General features: G+C 44.3%; 1 protein-coding gene across 1 annotated transcript in view; it reads right to left on the bottom strand.

Moving 5' to 3' along the window:
* Positions 1 to 20000, bottom strand: part of chd3 (chromodomain helicase DNA binding protein 3) — a 44820-nt gene that overhangs the window by 1598 nt on the left and 23222 nt on the right. Inside the window, 18 exon segments of the mRNA XM_080451817.1 lie at positions 1 to 953; positions 3302 to 3428; positions 4051 to 4214; positions 4937 to 5132; positions 7978 to 8110; positions 9738 to 9846; positions 10547 to 10678; positions 10809 to 10919; positions 11423 to 11645; positions 11741 to 11931; positions 12208 to 12373; positions 13171 to 13315; positions 14256 to 14389; positions 14803 to 14888; positions 15790 to 15876; positions 16095 to 16272; positions 17130 to 17320; positions 18131 to 18362. The exon segment at positions 1 to 953 is cut by the window's left edge and continues 1598 nt beyond it. Coding sequence (XP_080307943.1) covers positions 661 to 953; positions 3302 to 3428; positions 4051 to 4214; positions 4937 to 5132; positions 7978 to 8110; positions 9738 to 9846; positions 10547 to 10678; positions 10809 to 10919; positions 11423 to 11645; positions 11741 to 11931; positions 12208 to 12373; positions 13171 to 13315; positions 14256 to 14389; positions 14803 to 14888; positions 15790 to 15876; positions 16095 to 16272; positions 17130 to 17320; positions 18131 to 18362 — 2898 coding nt within the window. The 3' untranslated portion in view covers positions 1 to 660.

The following is a 20000-nucleotide window of genomic DNA, read 5'->3' on the forward strand; positions in this document are numbered from 1 at the left end:
TGTGTGTGTGTGTGTGTATGGGGGGGGGGGGGGGTTCAGTAGCCCCCTGTCTCTCTGTTTCCCTTTGTACTCAAGCATTTTAGTCTTGCAGGCCAGACATTTCATCTCTCTCTCTCTCTCCATGTCTTTTTCTCCCTAGCCATCATTAGTGTTTGATGTCAGGCAGCCAGCATTTCACCTCTCACTTCTCCATTTGGATGTTTGGGCTCTTCTCCCTCCTCTCTGCCCTACCAGCCTCCCCCTCCCTCTCCCTCTCCCTCTCCCTCTCTCTTTGCTGTTGATTGCTTGTTTTCTTGTTCTGGATCAAAGCACCGCTGCATCTCTCTGTGCCTCTCCTCCCCCCTTCCCTCCCTCCAGTCCATCTGACATTTTTCTTTTTTTACTTCTCCAGTCCCATTTCTCTGTCTCTATGCTTTTTGCATTACATGCCTTTTAATACTTTTTTTCCCCTCACATTCCAACAACAATGATCATCTGTGTTTTTTTCCTCTCAAAGCCTCAACTCTCCTTCCACGTGTTTCCCTCTGACATTGTGCTAGTTTTATACAAAAAGGCTGGTCATCTTTTGTCCCCCGTTGTTTCCACCTTCTGTCCAACCATCCGTCCGTTCGTCTATCTATCCCGTCCGTGCGTCCGTCCGTCCGTCCGTCCATGCCTGCCTCAGGGCTTCTTGGGTCGTCCGTTGCGTGGCAGGTTCTCCACGGTGTTGCTGAGGCGATACTTAACGATGATGCTGTGCACGGTGGACTTGGGCATCCTGAGCTCAAGGCCGATGGCGCCCTCTGACTTGCCGTCCTTCCACAGGTCCACCACGCGCTGGCGCTGCATCACATCGTGCTCCTTGGTCTTTTGGCATACACCGGTGGCCGCGGTGGCGTTGACTCCGTTGTCGGGACCTCGCACCGCTCCCCCTGTAGTTCCTCCCACGGCGGCCCCAGCGGCAGCAGCGGCTTCTGTGGGGGCAGACAAGCGGCAGACTGTAGTGGAGGCTCTGGGTTGGGGAGGGGGATGTGGAGGTGCAGGTGGAGGAAGGAGTGCCTATTATTGCAGCACTCCTTTTGTGTGAAGAGACTCCTTTCTATGGCGGGAGCAGCTCTAGGGGTGACGGAGAGGCTTCCTCCAGGTGTCACCCGGCAGTAACGCTGACACGTCAGAAACTCCGTCTCCCACAAGGCAATTTGGGGCAGCGGATCAGTGTCGAGGCATCGCCATCGAAGGACATGTTGACTCGGCATCCTCAATTCTGCATTTAACGGCTTGTATGATTTCTCATTACATTTTCTGGTGAGTTCACGGAGTGCAGCTAAAGTAGTCGCCCTACGGTTGAAAAGCAACATGGCAGACATGCTTATTTTCAGACATGTTTTGTGTACTCAAGAGTGGGGGCAAGACGGGAGCCAGTCTCAGGAGAGGACTGTTGATGGAGGGAGGTTGGGGGGGTCAGAAAATCAGAGGATTTTTGTTGTTTTACAATTCTGTCTGTTTCTGTCTCTCTCTCCCTCTTTGGCTCAGTCTAAAAAGGGGTCACTAACCACCACGACCCCAATCAAGACCACAAATGTGGCCCCATTCGCTGAATACTTATGGCCTGCCAGGGTTCAGTGTGTTCAAACTGTGTACAGCTCGGCTCAGCTGTGTTCAGCTCACCGCAATGAAGCCAGGCCCCCGCAACACCCACGGAGCAACACAAACTTGTGAGCGCCTATTTCTGAACGCCAGCGTTCGGCCCAGCCCTCGTCTAGTTCACAAGTCGCAACACGACGTTTACACAACCGAGCTCCTCTGAGGTTTCTGTCCCTCTCAAAATACCTTGGTACAAAGTCCTCTGGCCCCAGTGTTTTCTTGGCACAGACCGAAGCAGACGGACTGCGCATAATGACATTTTCAGAGCGAGCTAGCTCCCCAAAATGCAATGCCTTTGACAGATGTTTCAGTCTACAATTACATAAATCAAGATGTACTCAGTACGAGTCAGGCACAAGAACTGGGAGAGCTGGGTGTTGTGGTTTCTGGGGCATTACCAGTAGGGAATATCAGGTTTTACTAGTTATCTCCACCACATCTCTGCTATCTAAACGTCTCGGAACACGAATACACACGTCGAGCAGAGATAGTGTCTGGCGAGCATATGCTGTTACAGAAGTGATTATGAGAAAATAAATTCACTCACTGCCATCGTGCATTGAGAGACTGCAGACTGTGGGTGTTGGAGAATGGGTCAAAGCAAAAAACACATGGAGATTTTAAGATTTCAATTAAAAAGCACTTTATAAGCAATGGTTGCTACAATAATACTTGACAAGGGAACAAAAAAAGAAAATATTCCTCAGACATTTTTGATAGCGCTCCAGATGCTGCGTTATTGTTGCACAACATGTCATTACTGCTGAGTTGAATATTATGGCTTTGAGTTTAGACTTGTTAAGGGATGAAAATCCCTGAATATAGCCACGAGGTGCATTTAATTTTTTTATTTTAGGAATGTCTATTTCAGGTACCTTGCTGGTAACCACAACCAAAAAGTTGCTATAGATGTCTTCCCCTCTTTTATTTAGTAAGTGCTTCTAAAAATCCATCTGATAATAATAGATAATAATATCAAGTTCAAGGACATATAAAGTTAATCTGTGTGCACAGATTCAGCCAGGTAAGTTTGCCACTCTGGCAAAGACCTCACACACACACACACACACACACACACACACACACACACACACACACACACACACACACACACACACACACACACACACACACACAGCATCATGAGCGTAATCAGCAGAAACAGGATTCTAAGAGTCAGCACTCCCTTTGATAATACACTACAGTCTTTTATTTTCGTACTTTTGTAGTTTTCCAGTAAATCCTCACAACAAAATCACCATATATAGGCAGAATACTTCAAGGGATGTCTTTAAATGGGAAAAAAAATTGGATGGTTTTGACCATCATCAGCGCACATTGCCAAAGCAATCAAATCCTGCTTCCTGTACAGCCAACTTGCCACACTTGATACAGATCAAATCAAGCAGCATATATTATCCATAACGTATATACTTTACACACGTGCACTCACGCACGCACGCACGCACGCACACACGCACAGACACACACAGACACAGACACAGACACACACACACACACACACACACACACACACACACACACACACACACACACACACACACAGTAGCAATTTGCAGCAGCTGTTAACTGACAGATGTCAAGATAGTCTTGCTCAACATTTCAGTAATGTCAATTGGGAGAGCGTGCTACTGTGATGGTTGCTGTGCACACTGACCTGATATGAAGGACCCAGGGGGCATCTGACTGTAGTTTGCTCCCCCCATGTGTAGGGCACTCGGGGGGGCGGGAGTGAAGGGGGCTCCGTAGTTCTGAGGGGTGGCATAGGGTCCAGGAGGGATGGGCTGTAAGGTTAAAGAGTGTGAGAGAGAGTAGAGGGGGAGAGAAAGAGGGCGAGAGAGAGAGAAAGAGAGGGCAAGAGACAGAGAGAGGGGGAGAGAGAGAGACGGAAAGAGAGAGAGAGGGAAAGAGAGAGGGAAAGAGAGAGAGAGAGGGAAAGAGAGCGAGCGGGACAGAGAGATAGAGCAAGAGAGAGAGAAATGATTTAGTGTTTGTTTTAGTTGGCAGCAGTGAGCCAATGACATTGTTGTTCTGTAATTTTCACATGAAAAACTAAACACTAAAAATAGAGAGATTTTATATGGTGTCATTAGTATAAAGCCACCTGTTTCTTGTGTAAGTTACTTGCCAATCAGGTGCTGATATGAACACACAGGTGGCGAGTTATTGGAAAATATATTAACAGCAATCATTTATTTTATCCAGTGCAGCTGGCTAGGTTTGGGGGGTGTGTGTGTGTGTGTGTGTGTGTGTGTGTGTGTGTGTGTGTGTGTGTGTGTGTGTGTGTGTGTGTGTGTGTGTGTGTGTGTGTGTGTGTCTGTCTGTCTGTGTGTGTGTGTGTGTGTGTGTGTGTGTGTGTGTGTGTGTGTGTGTGTTTGTACGCACGTGCATGGGTTTAAAGCTAACCGGGGTTGTGTGCGTCTCCGTGCCCTTGCTCGCCAGTCGGCTGAGGATGCTTCTCTCAGACATCTGGAGCCGGGCGGCGATGGGAGGCACTCTGGACAGAGTGGCCGGCAACCTGGTCACGTCTGCCTTCATGTCACTCAGTAGCTCCTCCAACTGGTTCAACACTGCCATTACAACAACAACAACGAAAGAAACACACCGCTCAAGTCGTGCCTGGGTGAGAGCCTCTATAGTCCTACCCTTATCCTAACACTGTGAGATTTATTGCTTTGTAGAGAACACCAACGTTGGTTATTATATTGGTGAAGACAGCTATGGGCACACATTGGCGTGTGATATCAGTGTGCGGCGAAACGCAAGACCTGAGTGCATTATCGTCTTGAGGAAAACAAAATATAAACATGGCCGAGCGTGCCAGGGGGTGAGTGAGGGAATGTTTGGAGCTATCTGTTAACACTGCGTAAGCTTATCCGTGTGGCTTTGTGAGAAGCCAGCTCCTGGCAGAGCAACATGGAGCCTGCAAGAAGACAGACTCAGGTCTCTCTCTTTCCCTCTGCTCCCTCTCTCCATCTCTCTCTCTCTCTCCTTCTATGTGCTCTCGTCTTTCTTTCTCCTGTTTATCTCTCTCCCTTTCTCTTTCACCCACATGCCCAATAAATACGCACCAATCGCCCACGGCGTACTGCATATTGCCACAGAGCCAAACGCATAGCTACATGTCCACACAAGTGCATAAAAAGTGACTACACACTTGGCATAAGTGCCAACGCCTGTTCACCAACTCCACCCTTCTGGACCATCGTACACCCCCCTACACACACGCATGCATGCACGCACACACGCACACACGCACACACACACACGCAAACATCTCCCCAACTCTCACCCTTGTGCAGGACGGCGTTGGCCGGCTTGTTCCCAGCCAGGGACTCCTTGCTGAGGTGCTGATGCGACTCGGCGACACACTCCACCTCGGCGAAGCGGGCGTTGAGTGCCATGGCCGGGTGGCTGGGGTCCTGGGTCATGTTCAGGTAGGCTGCCCGTCGCAGCTGTTCCTCAATCACCAGGGCCTGCTCCAACAGCTGGAGGGAGGAAGGAAAGGTGGGTGAGTGATGGGGAAGGACGGAGCAAGGGTCGGTCAGCGGTCAACCCCCCGAGGGGACGTTTGAGCAGAGGAATGAAGATTTAGGACGCGATGGGGAGATGAGTGACAAAAAAAAAGGTTCCACGAAAGCCGGGAAAATTATAATCACACAAATTGAATCGAAAGATTGAAACATTTAGGCTTGCGTTAGTTTTATTTCCCCCCCTTATCTTACTTCTTAGCACCATCTCCCCTCTTCTTCTTCTCCTTAACATTAGGACTGTTAATTTGAGTTCATTCGTTCCTCTGTCATCATTCCACCATTATATGCAATTCTCCTGCTTCTAATGTTTTGTTTTTTTAAACAACGTATCAAATTCTTGGTTGGCATGATTACAGCAATGCATTATTCGGGCCAACACAAGCTTCCAACTGTGATAACATTTGGCGAGTGTGTGTGTGTGTGTGTGTGTGTGTGTGTGTGTGTGTGTGTGTGTGTGTGCGTGCGTGCGTGTGTACGTGCGTGCGTGCGTGTGTACGTGCGTGCGTGTGTGTGTGTGTGTGTGCGTGCGTGCGTGTGTGCGTGTCTGTGTGTAAAGCATGGTAGCATGGTAAGAGGTCATTTGAGTTAGACACAGCTACTGACATGAACTCAACAAATTATATGTTTTAGGAAAATCTGAGTCCAAGTACTTTCATCTTTTAGCGCTTTTATTTATGTTTTTGCCGATGTTGACGGTAGATTTAGATAGATGATATACAGTCTTAAAAATAGAGACGATGAGAATGAACAAGAAAAGGAATGAGAGAGAGAGAGAGAGAGAGAGAGAGAGAGAGAGAGAGAGAGAGAGAGAGAGAGAGAGAGAGAGAGAGAGAGAGAGCAAGGGAGAACGAGAGAGATAAATGAGGATGTTGCGGTCAGGATCTGAAACATGTGAGCCAGTCAAAAACAGGATGAGTGCCGTTTCGGAAACGCAGCGGTCAGCAATACCACCAGGCCAATATCTGGGCCTTGGGGCAGCTGTCACCCAAATAGGTCATATGTTCTAAGGCTGTGCTGCCCATGTGGAGGCCCATCTATTCTGGTCAGGGAGGGATTACTCTAGGTCAGTGGTTCTCAAAGTAGGGTCCGAAGACCCCCACTTCCATTTGTACTTTCAGTACGTGCTCAGCGTGAATTTGTCATTCACACTGGGCACGATAAATATAACTATAACTATAACTATAACCCATTAAGACCTGGAACGCATCTGTGTCACTTTAGATTTCTTTGGCTATTCAAAAATAGCAGATATACAAGCTCATAGCTCGGCACTATGAGCTTGTAGATCTGCTATTTTTTATATATTTTTTCAAAAAAGGATTAGGATTTAGAAAACATTTTAAAGAATCGCCTCAGGTCTTAATGGGATAACTATAACTATAACTATAACTATAACAATAACTATAACTATAACTATACAAGCATCCACACTGATGAACGATACATTCTGTAAACAGTGGCACAAACGCGCTGCACAGTCCAGCTGTGTGTGAGTCAGATAACACATGAAGCGGGATGGGGAGCGATAGAGAGGAGGAGAGAGAGACGGTGCTGAAAGATGCATGAATAGGATATATGGACAATCTGACTGATTATTAATTATAAGAAGGCGAGATAGTTTTACCTGATATCTGAGGTAATGCCAGCTGGCCTGCTGCGTTAGCCATTCATAATCCTCATCTCCGGTAATAACTAAACTTTCCGAGCCTGGTGAGTGAGACCGAGTGCATCATGGATTTCGAATGGCTGTCAAAGTAATTATCGTTCATGAAATCGCTCAGAGAGTGATCCTAACGATATCGTCCACGACTATATTGTCGTTATAGTTGTGGTGTGGACGCTGCCATCCATCTGAGTTAGAACCATTTTCAGAACAACATAATTATAGTTATCGTCGCCGTTATCGTGCTTGGTGTGAATGGCCTTATACTGTATATACCAAACTGGAGGTCCTTGAAATTAAAAGGTTTGCCCTAGGTCATATGCTCTAACACTGTGCTGCCCATATTGATGCCCTTGTGGTCATGTAGCACTTTATCGTTTCATATTAATATACATTTATTATTATTTCACAAAATCCAGAGTGTTAATTTAACTGTGAAAGTGTAAAAATGGACCATTACGGGTGTTTCAGAGTTAACTTGGCACATTTTGCTCTATATGCCTTGCTGATGCTGGTGACATGCTGTGACATATCATGTGTGTGCACAAGTAGCAGAGTAGCCCTGCCTGAGGCCCAGAAGCTTAATATCTCCCTTAGTCAGGGAGAGATTCTCCTTTGGGTGAGTGGTAGATGTATGGTTTCCAGTGTGGGAGCCACGGGTTTGAATCCAGGTGGTTGTGCAACAACACATTTCCACCAAATCTATACTTCCAGAACCAAGATGCCATGAAACGCGGGGCTCTTCAGCAATGTCAATTGATCACTTTTTAATGCCTTTTTAATATCAGGAAAGTGAACCATAAAGCTGAACATACTGTAGGACCCATCAAGTTGTGTGATGAGGTTCTGCTAGAAAAATAGTGCACTGGGAAAATCTAATTTATGGGACCTCTGAAACCTTGAGACTATTAATCTCTATTTATGTCTTGGGCCATGAATTGAAAATAATTCAATTTGAGATATTTCATGACCTTTGAAGGACCCATGGAAAGGCAGGAGAAAGCCACACTGGGACATTTTTAGTAATGTCTTTCGGGGTTGCGTGGGATAGCCTGGCTATGATTAAAAATAGTCTGAATTGTGTAGTGTGTGTTCAGCGTCGAGTCAAGGTTTAGGCGAGGTTATATTATGTCCTACCTTAAATCGTCTGGCAAGGAACTTATTCTTCATTTCCAGGAAGTTGCCCTTGTTGGCCTGCGACTTGAAAGGCTCGTTCACGATGGCAAACTGGGGGTCATTCTGGATGTCCTGCCACCGAGCGTACCCATGACTGTCACAGCCAGGTCAAGGATCAGAGAAAAGCATGGGACTTTGGTAGCAAAATAGACTGAAATAGATCACTAGTCCTAATGGTAATCATTAATGCACTGAAGCTACAAGGGTTAGGGTGGGGCGGGGGTGCAACTAGAAATAAAATCAGAGTAGTGATGTTTAACTTGCTGCTGACAAAATGGGCTCTCAAGTCATACAGTATATGAAGATTATAAACATCTGCAATCAAATGAATTCTGTCTGCGTTCTGATGCTAGATTAGTCTTGACAACTTTTAGAAAAAGTTGTCAACAAGTTTTAGAAGAATACATTAGTGAATGTGGAAAATATTTAAGATGTCACTCATTGTAGCTGGAATGGGGATTTGAGGGTTTCAGCTGCAGATGTTAGCGTGTTTGGACTTTGGAGATGCTGGGGTGGTGAGGGTCTGGTTGGTGGAGTTGGGACATGGGCAGTTGGGTCCTGACTTAAGGTCTTTAGAAGAATAAATGGTAAAAAAAAATAATACATCTGTGCATATTTTGCATCAAGCTATTCATATAATCGAAGCCTCATTCATACATGTTGATTTGCGGTGAAAAATCAACCTTGTTTTGGAAAAGAATTACGTTGCTTTATTGCCGCGTAATATGCATGTCCTGTGTGGATGTACTAGTCACACAAACAACACTTTTAAAAGTGTTTTAACTATTTAAAAATATTTCTTGGGGTGAATGAATTGCAAGGGGGGCAGTGTGTGTAAGGACCTTTAGAAAAAAAATGGTTGAGCGTGCCGTGTTTGCTTTCTTTTTTTCTTTTTTTGCATTATCTTTGATGTTTGTGGTCCTTTTGGCTGTTTTGTTTCAAGACTGGTCGATATGATTTGAATACTATTCGTCAGAACTTTTTTGTCTTGATGTCCCGTGAGTGTAAAAGAAAACTTTTATAAAATATAAAAAAAAACAAAAAACATTAGTCTTGACAGCACTGTATCCACTTTTGAGAAAGTCTACAAGGAAGGAAAATGCATCTCAAGAAAGCATTATACCCTGGCCTGTGCTGCACAGTGCTCAGTGTAATAGTCTGGGACGTTTCATCTTACATGAACCCTAACTATAGCCATTAACCAGATGGAAAACTGATCTTTTATCAGAGATAAGAGATTAAGCGGCTTGCACCTGATCCAGCACACTTTCAAACAAAGCCACAGATAAAAGAAAGAACCAAATGATCTCTATAGTGCTGATGGATACATTCTCACCATTTTTAGAGCCTTTCATAAACAGGACAAAACAGGCAACAACAGTGAACACGACAGGCTAACATAGATGTTTAGATTTGGCTCACCAATTTTCTAAAAATAGATGGTGTGAATGAGAATCTACAAGTTGGGACACGTTTGTATCCCACTTGCTTATTTTCCCCACTTAGCCCCACCTCTCCATGCTGAACAGAGGGTATATTTGTCTCACAGCTCTCTATTATCTATCTCTATTAACTATCCTGCCACATGGCGCTTACAGTAGATACAGTTTACTATTTAGTAAGCCATGGCTGACTTGTTGACTTATTACATTGGGTCCCTGCCGCCGATAGAAAAATAAACACCGTGGGGTCATCGCCTGTGCAACCGCTGTCAAGGATACAGCACGATTCCAGCCAGCAGCCAGAAGTCGTGTCGACGGTGCCAAATCTCGTTCATCTTCCCCGAGGAGATGGCGGCCCGCTCCTCGTTCTGCCAGAGAGTGTGTAGCTCTGCGGAATCAAGCAAATTCAAGGCAAAGGAAACAAAGGTTTAAAAAAATATATATATCAGTCAAACAGTGTTACAAATAAACCAATTATCCATATCCCGACTCCTAAATTGATCTTATTCTATTCTATGGTTGACGCAGGTCTATTATGCAGGAACCTCAAACCTCAATCTATTTCTCCCAACTGAGAATGATTGTTTTGCAATGTGGTGTGTGAGTGCCAAAGAGACGGAGGAAGCCAGTTACGGAGAGCAAGGAACGCTGGAGAACTTTGAGGGATGAGGTGAGAGGATGGGTCAGGTCCAGTGAGAACATGCACTCACAAAAGTGTACGGAGAGTGAAACAGAAAGCATGTTTTATACCCACATTTGGTCAATGCTGATAAACACATGCTAGAGTTAGGAAAACAGTTTGTATGTTGACATTTGGGAATGAAACAGAGGTGCCTCTGCACAAGCAGTGGGCAGCAAAATAGGATTTCTAAAAATTTCGTGAGCTTTGCCAGAATATGTCTATCTACACCATATCTCTTAGCCATAGCTCATCTGCAAGCTCACAACATGACTGTTTACTACTATAACATGCCAAGATTAGGGAAGCGAGGGTTGAAGTGATTAAAAATGTGTGATTGAGGCAATATTCAGCCACGAGGAAGAAGCGAAGCCCATACTGCAGGTAGGTATGTGGAAGACATATTCACCAGTGAAGCCCCCATCTGCGATGTTGAACATGAAGCGTGGACGCTCTAAGGGAGGCTTCCCGTTGCCCTTGGTTACCTCCTCCTTGGTTACTTTGATCTCTTTCGTCACCTCTTTTTCACCTTTGACCTCCTCTGTGGTGACAAAAAAAGATGCAAAAAACTGTATATACATACTGATAACGACAGGAAATAGAGAGCATCATTTGTTTATTGCCGTGTCACAGGTGGCAGTAAGAGAAACGTCTAGGATTTGAAGACCTACCCTTCTTCACGTCAGTCACCTCTGATCTCTCCTTGGTGTCGGACGCGTCTGTTGAGGCGACGGGCTCCGCGCACTTGTCTTTCTCCTTCTCTTCTCCCTCCTTGTCTCCCTCTGCAAGGAGAGACACATCTGTCAATCACTCTGAACAATACAAAAGAGCTCCCGCCCTCGATTATGACGTTTGCATAACTCTGCCTTAACCTGGTTTCTATCTCAATGTGTGATTCTTTTTCAACTTGGGTCAAAGTGGTCACTTCGGTCAAAGTGGCATTCATCAATACTTTTTAGTTCTGATCAGTCACAATCTGAGAAATCACAATTCACCAATCAGATTAGTAAAACAATGAGTTTATTGAAATATCCATTGTTTAATGATATGTACTATGAATGACATTCACATTTTTTGGAGGATAGTGGCTACTCAGCCATCGGACCATCCGTGTTTGGTCAGGGGCGTAGCTGACCAATCAAATGTTTATAGCTTGCAACTGGTTCAGTTTAGACATGGGTTTGGTGTGGTATAGTTAATACATTGCAGTTACAGTTAGGTAGGCTACTGTTAGTTTATTTAAGTCTAGACGTGGGTTAGGTGTGGTTAGGGTCTTTGTTGTTACCAGCTTTTTCATCTTTGACCGGGGAAGATTGTTTGGTCGTTTGGTTCGTCTCCTCCTTGCTCTCCTCTGGTACTTTTTTCTCCTCCGCTGTTGATGGTAACGGTGACGCCGGTGGCGGTGGGTCCATCCTCTCTTTTTTCTCTTCTTCCTTCAAGTCGCTCTCTCCCTTGTTTTCAGGCCTTTGTCCGGGCGAAGCGTCTGTCTCCTGTGTCGTAGAAGGCGGCTGGGGGGGAAATATATACAAGCATCTCCTTCATTGACCCATCAGGCAAAAGATGGAAGTCAAAGCACTGCTGAATACAAACATTTATTTCCTACTTTTTCGGGGTCTCCTCCGCTCTGGTTGCTCTCCAACTCTTTCCCATCATCCTTCTCTTTCTCTCTGGCTTTGTCCTTCTCTTTGTCTTTGTCTTTCTCTCTCTCCGACATGGCCTCCGATTCCTCCTTCTCCTCCTCTTTCTCCCCCTCTTTCCCGTTCTTTTCTAGCTTCTCTGAGGGAGCAGGTGTAGCTGCCAGAGAAAACGTGCACGCGCAACACACACACACACACACACACACACACACACACACACACACACACACACACACACACACACACACACACACACACACACACACACACACACACACACACACACACACACACACACACAATACTGGGGGTCATATCCAACATGCTTTCAGATCCTGACCACGCTAGTGGTCCTTTCATGCAGTGCCCCCTGCTGGAGCTTGTGTGTAGGCCTACATGTATTTCTATGTCTGTAATATGTCTGTGTGTGTACCTGGCGTGGAGGTGCAGGGTGTGTTGTTGGAGCTGGCGTCGGGAGTGGGAGTGGAGGTCTTGATGGTTGGGGAGGAGGCTCTGGAAGACGGCCTGTCTACAACACTGACCTCAGGCTTGAGCTCCGGAAGACTCCAGCGCCCGTTGATGTGCTCAAACTCCTGGATCTGCACACACACACACACACACACACACACACACACACACACACACACACACACACACACACACACACACACACACACACACACACACACACACACACACAGTACGTTCACTTTCCTAATCCTACCCTCTTACCTCTTCCTCTATTTACTTTAGTCACCCCCATGTCCCTGTTTTACACTGTTGGCAGTTCGGCATGTATTTAAAACTGAGAGTGGATGATGGCGTCTGCAGGTTTCAGCAGGCTTAATGGAGGACTGTGTTATGACTTTCTAATTCCTTTCTAATTCCAATTCGAAAACAAAACAGAGAAAAAACAACAACACACGAATGGGGCAGAGACTCTGAATATGTATAGGTCTGTATGGTAGGTTGATTTCTCCTTATGCACTGACAGGATAAAGGGCCAGGAGCCCAGGATAAAGGGAGCGTTTAGTTCATGTGATGAATTCGCATTAATTCAAACTGTTGTTTGTGTCATGAGTGTACATCCACACAGAAAGCCAAAATTACACGGCGATAAAGCAATGTAATTCTTCACTGCGAATACAAGCATCAACCTGTATGTCGGATCATTTACTCATCACGCTCCCAGTGTGTAAGGAAAAATAACACAAGGTTTTGAAGGCGTCTCAAAACTCAATTAAAGCCTCGTATTTAGATTTAAAATGTCACACTTTTCTGAGATATTTTAAAGGGCAGACACCCACGGAGGGTACAAGAACAGAGAGTGACACGGCCTACTTTCTCTGTCACGTCATGCCTGGAGATGAAGAGACCAACTCTCCTACGCCCTGACCTTTTTCTTCACCAGGGACATGACCCCGATGCGGGTGAGGACAGGCTGCCGACACAGGCCCTCCCTCGGGACGCCGTCCGCGAACGTTTCGGCGCCGTCGGCCACCGGTTCACACAGGTGACGCATGAACAGCGACACGTATGCTCTGGAGGGAGGAGGATGGGGGGAAGAGGGGATGGAGGAGTGGAAGACAGGGTGGGAGGAGAGAGATTTTTTTTGTTAATTCAGTACATAAGGAATAACGTACGGTTCAGCAGATACAGTATTGTGATACAGTGAGGCGTACATTATTTTCCAATAAGGAACGCCTCACTGTACACTATGCAGCTTATTACAAGGCTACTTATTAACAGAATCAATCATTCAACATGGAATCTTGATTTAAAAAATATTTTATAAGCTTACCAGCTTCCGCTCCCACAGCAATGTAAACAGACACAGTCTGTTATCAGAACAATGATATGCTATCAGGCAATAACAGGCCCTGGATTGCCTTGATTGACCAATCACATTCAAGTGAGGCAGCCTGAGCGTAAAATAATAAATAATTTGATGACCGCCGATAACTGGCGCATTCTATCCGGTAGGAGACTTTTTGAGACACTTTGAGTCTTCTACCGGACTCAAAGAGTCTTCTACTGGGTGGCCACCCGGTCATCAAATTATTGGCTCAGGAATGCGACAAAAATAAAGAAAATCTCCATGAATTCAAGGCTTCATGGGGTGTGTAATTGATAGAAAAAAAGTATCTTTTTTTGTGTGAACTACTCCTTTAAGGTGCTTGAAGTTGCTGTGTGCAATGTTATAAAGTTATAAACATCTATCTGTGCCAGTGTCCTTGGCATTATTTTACGCTCAGACTGTCTTGATACTGCTGCTATTCTTTGATTATCTGATTATTCAGTTTTTTGTTATTTCCTTGTTATTGCATATTATATGTTGACTATTGTTGCTATTATTTCTGCTATGGTGTCTGAGGAAACCATAACAAAATAATGTACACAAGATGCAACGATAAACAAACCTTGAACCTTGAAATATTGGACAAAGCTGTGTAATAAAATGACAGCAGTTTTGTGTCTCACTTGAATTCCTTCTCTGTCTTTCCCCGCAGGTCTCTGACCAGCCACTGGCAGGAGAAGGCATCCTGGGCAGGCATCCCCCAGCGCATCACTGCATTCAGGAAGGCCTTGCGCTGTCGCGTATTGAAGCCCAACACCTATACACAATGTGGACATTCTATTGTGAAATTCCCCCACAAAAAAACGGTTCTCTATGAAAATAATATGGTCGAAATGCATTCCCATAATATGCCACTGTCCTGGGAAGACCTTGTATGAATCTGTGCAAACCTTTCTGCAGTGAAAATAAAATGTTACATTTGACATTCTTTCCAGCCTAAAATACTTAAAATAAAGATTCATACAAGAATAGAGCATCATTCCCTCATAGCAATCACATCACGATAATCGTTAGGGAATTATAGTGACACGGTGGATCTTGCTGTGCATGATCCAAGCTCCTATTTAAAATTGGGACCATCTCATAAAGCACGGTCACAATTGAATGATTTAAAAAAACACATGGGCTTCAACAAAAAATAGAGGTAGCTGTGTAGAGTATTGTCCAGACCTCGAGGTTGCCTCCCACTCTGGCCAGTAGGGGGGGCAGTGGTTTGTCCTTCTCATTCCTCATCTGGCGGCGTGACTGTCTTCGACCTGCAGGGACAGACAGGTGAACACAAGCCAAGGAGGACAAAGACCGTTTGATATACAGGGTTACATTTCTTTACCCATTAAGACCTGAGGCCGATTTTACAAATGCCTTCTAGATGAGTAGTTCTCGAACTTGTTCGTAATTCAAAATGATTCAACCTTTTTCAAACACTTTCAAGTTTTTTCAAAAATGTTCAAAAATAGCAAGCTCGCAGTGCGGCACAAAGTGACGCACTGTGAGCTTGTATATCTGCTATTTTTGAATAGCCAAAGCAAAAATCTAAAATGCTTTCTAAAATGCTTTCCCGCTCATAAGGTTTTTTTCTAAAAAAGTTTTAAAAGGTTTCAGAATTGCTTTGCGGCTCAACTAATGATATGGGATATCACAGCCTGTCTTGTCTTGTCTTCATCTACATAAACAAACATTGTTAATTAATGGACAAACTATTTTTTCTACATACATTTACGACAGGCTTTTGTGTTGTTGGTTTTTTTGGTTTCATAATTTTTTTTGCAGAGCTGGAAATGATCAAATCACTTTCCATACTTTTCCAGACCTGCTTTGGAGACCTGCCCACAATCTTGAACGAGTTATGATAGGAAACTCAAATCTACTGTGTGCAGACATGGGTCGTTATACTGTAAACTGAAATCCTTTTCGAATGCCTGGAGCCTTTTTGCCGTTCGACTGCCTGGAGCACAAGATGTATTCTGAGGACAACCTGATCCGTTCCATTGTACCAGGCAAGATCAACAACACAGCCAAGAATAGCAAATGAATCCGTTCCAAACAGTAATTCATCCCAGGCTTACGTGAACTTTATTACAGTGCACATCTTTCTTGGTTCTGTTAAGCGTGTCTGTGGGGGTGGGGTGGGAGTGATGACTTTGTATCGCTCCTTACCTTCTGGTCTCTCGTCAAAGTCCTCATCCTCTTCCTCGGAGCCCACCGAATACTCGGACTGGTTATCTGAAATATCAGCATGCCACTCTGAAACAGCACATGATGAGGTGGTCCGTCAATAGGCTAGGCCCATTCACTTCCACTGCTTAAGCAATATGAGCTAACGATTTTAACGGTACTCACTACCTTGTGGGTGCTTCGCAATGCCATGCACAATGCAGAAAAAATAATATATTTTTGGTAATATCGAGTGTGAAATGAACACATATAAAAGGCTGGGTTCAAATGAGGAGCCCAGCCCTTACCTTGGTCTTCCTGCGCGGCGTCATTGTAGTTGACAGGCTTGCGGTTTCTTTTGCCCTTGCCCAGTTTGCTAGTCAGGTCCTCTTGCTGCTGCTCATAATGATGTCTCAACAGCTTCTCCCAGTAGTCCGGGTCCACGCACTCCTCTTGCTTGATGATCTCTCGTTCGATCTCCTCGACCTGGAAAAACAGATAATGACAGCGTGATGATACAATGCATATGTGTCACTCACGGTACGATTCTATACAATGCCCAGCCAGGTACTACTGTCTACTGTATGTGCGCACTGCACACTTGTGTGTTGATCAGCGCAAGATAAACAGAAAAAATCACACCCAGTGTGAAGTGGGCGGTGTGGTCATCACAGTGGTCATCATAGTGATGGAAGCTCACTTCCAAAAAGAACTGATTTTTGGAAGTGCATAATCCTATTTATAGGTTATTAATGTCATCATGTGTCTCGCTAGCCAATCACAGTGCTGAATAGAGTCAGCCAATAGAGTCAGCCAATCACAGTACAGGAAAGTGGGCCAAGTGGGCCAATCACAGTGCAGGAAACTAATACTAATGAGGTGTCCCAACCCCACTTATAGGGGCGGCTACACCGCCCAAAAATAAATAAATTACATTACAGCTTTAAATTCCTCATCAGACAGGACAGTGAAGATAACATAGAGGTGGGATAATGTGCAACAAACCATTTGATTCAAATCCTTGTAGGTCCATTTGAGTCAATTTGTAAAACCTCAAAGTTAAATTAACATTGATGATTTTAAGTGTATTAGAGCCACCAGGGCACCCCCACAGCTCTATAAAGCACTGGTTCTCAACATTGGATCTGAGGGTCCTTGAGGGCCAGGGGTCCCCAGCTAAATGATTGATAGTTAGGAACCAAATGGACCCTTATGGGTCTGTAACAAATGTGTAGATTGGGTAAAATGATATCAAATGGGGGTCCCTGGCCTAATGCATATCAAAATGTGGGTACTTCAAATGAATAAGGTTGGGAATCACTTGTTATAAAGGTGCCTCTGACCTTATCCTCCTCGCGGACCATGTACTGAGCCACTTTGAAGGAGCTGAGGTACTCGTTCATGTTTTGGACGTCTGTGTCGTCCGTGGTGTCTCGGTTGCGGTCCAGCAGCCTGTCGATGGCAGAGCTGTCATAGTGAATCACGCTGCCCTCCTCCTCGCCTGCGTCACTCGCTGGGCACTTCATACCTAGGGCTGTCACGATCATGATATTTTACTTGACGATTAATTGTCACACAAATAATTAGTAATGATAGTTTTTGAAAATGATGTAACTCTTAACACTTCAATAAATCTCAAATCTCAAATCAGATTGTAGATCAGCTGTTCCCCAATTTCTTGAAAATGTATTAACATTTTTCAACATGCAAACAATTATGAGGATTATGCAAAATAATTGCGATTATCTCAAATAATTGCAATCAGGCTATTATGTAATAATTGTGACAGGCCTAATGACCACACGGTCATTTCAGCAGCGTTCCTTATTCTGACTACAATTTTTTTTTTAAATCCAGAATGATGCTTCAGTGACTCAACTAATCTATGATCATATGTATCCACCCTGAACACATTTTCCCAAATGGTTATTCAAAGACCTCAGGAACAAAGAGGAGCAAGAACAGTGCCAGGCAATGATAGATGTTGGACCTAGACATAAGACAATACTGTGAATGTAACAGACTTATCAGCAAGAACTGTCCTTAGACTTAAATCTAGTAAAAACTGACTCACAGGGATCCATTCACAGTTAATTTACCACTGTGGATTTTGCTGTGTACCCTGTAATACAAAAAAAAAGAAGAAAAAAGCCTTGTTCGAACAAACATTTGCCAGCCAGACACAAATTGTGTCTGGTTTCTTTCATTCTTAGTTTTTGATTGTTTTGTTTTGTAAAGCGACTTTGATTGTCTAGAAAAGCTCTTTATAAATTGCATGTAGTATTATTATTATTATCATTACTATTATTGTTATTAAAAAGTGTAAAAGCGTGTGATTGGTCACCCTCTACGTCGTCCTTGAAGAGCTCCTCCGTGCCGAACTTGAGGATGTCTTCCAGCTCCTGCTTGGACATGGAGCCGGCCTTAGAGCCCAGCCCTGGCCGCACCACCAGGTGGGTCAGCATCATCTTCCTCTTGGCCACCTGGGTGATGCGTTCTTCCACGCTGGCGCGCGTCACAAAGCGGTAGATCATCACCTTGTTGGCCTGCCCGATTCGGTGAGCGCGACTGAATGCCTGGTAGGTGGGCAGAGGCAGAGAGTAAACTTACATTTGACAGTTTGGGTTAGATTCCTGCACAGGTCATTATTTTGGTTCCTCAGCATGCCCGCGTCAGTCACATCAACTCTGAAAACCATGCCAGTCATCGGGACAAATTCTGTGCCACAAGCCACCCCAACGTGTATATATTTATTTTTTTCCACTTTTATTTATTCCTTTGTGTAATAATATTAGGCTAATGAAGCATCACGTTAGTTCCATAGACAGTAAAACGTATGGACAACATTACGCCCATAGACTCTACAGACTGTAAATGAAGCCTATTTTTCAACTATTTCAAGTCTGCCATCTTCCTATATCCTGTGCACTCGGAAATGAATGCTATTGTTTGGAACCAGAGCGGGGGTGGGGAATGAATGCTATTGGTTGTGTAGCTTGTCAATCAAATCATCACAAGGTAGCCACGCCCCTCCTACAGCATACTCTACTTTATCATAATTGTTTTAATAAATGGGACCATAACTTACGAAAACGCATATCATGGTGATTGAAAGAAGACTTTAAACTAGTGACTGGAGCATATAGTATTTATGGCAATGTTTATTAAAGGACAACTTTGTTTTTTTACAACCAAGGTTTATGTTTTAGATTGTAATTAAAGTAAATAAAAGATGAGTGTTTACATTTTTAAATGTACTGCTTTCTATAGTTTTAGCAATTTTTGCGGTCTTTTTTACAGTGGGCGGGGGCATTCTGTCCGGTGGCTAAATATGTATTTTTTTACACAATAACCCGGCGTTTTCTTTATTATTATTTACAGTAGCTCTTCTAGCCCCCAATAACTCACATCTGGCCATCAAAGACCACAGGACCTTTTTTATTGTGTAAAAAAGGCATATTTAGCCACCCGACAGAATGCCCCCGTCCACTGTAAAAAAGATCGCTAAAATTGATAAAACTATAGAAAGCAGTAAATGAAAAAAAAATAACACTCATCTTTTATTTACTTTAATTACAAGCTAAAATATAAACCTTGGTTGTAAAAAAAACTAAGTTGTCCTTTAAGGTAATAAAATCAAGTGTAAAGTTCGGCAAAAACCCATCCGCTTGAATGGAGCTTAATTACTTCTGACACCAGCAGGGGTAAATCAGTGAGACTACAGGCCATTCATATGAACTGTCTCTTCCTATAGAGCGTGCCAAAAATCCTGAAGGGGGCGTCAACAAGTGTCTTTTGGTAGCTGCGGACATCTTTGAGGGGTAAAAACCAGGTTGACTTAACATTGCCCAATGCCACGCCCAATGCCTCGCCCCCGCAGGCTGATTTGCCCCTTCTGCTGGTGACGACACGTTGGCACGCTTAATATAGCCTCAATTTACAACTCGGAAGCTGGCCCCTTGGTTAGTTCATGCAGGGCACGGAAGTCTCATAGGCTCAGCTGTAATCAGCTGTCAGTCTGCTGATTGCTTTCAATCAGCCACGCTTTCCTACACACTAATCACACCTCATTCCCTCAACAAGGCGGTCCGTGTAAATACATCTTCCTCTTACACTGGATCTCTGCTTTTCAATTGTTGCCACACGCTCCTGCTGCTGCTAGCAAAACTTGCCCCCTCCACCTTATAGTTATATATATATTATATATAGAGTCT

Source organism: Gymnoscopelus braueri (assembly GCF_963280865.1).
Source record: "Gymnoscopelus braueri genome assembly, chromosome: 15".
Taxonomy (NCBI): Eukaryota; Metazoa; Chordata; class Actinopteri; order Myctophiformes; family Myctophidae; genus Gymnoscopelus; species Gymnoscopelus braueri.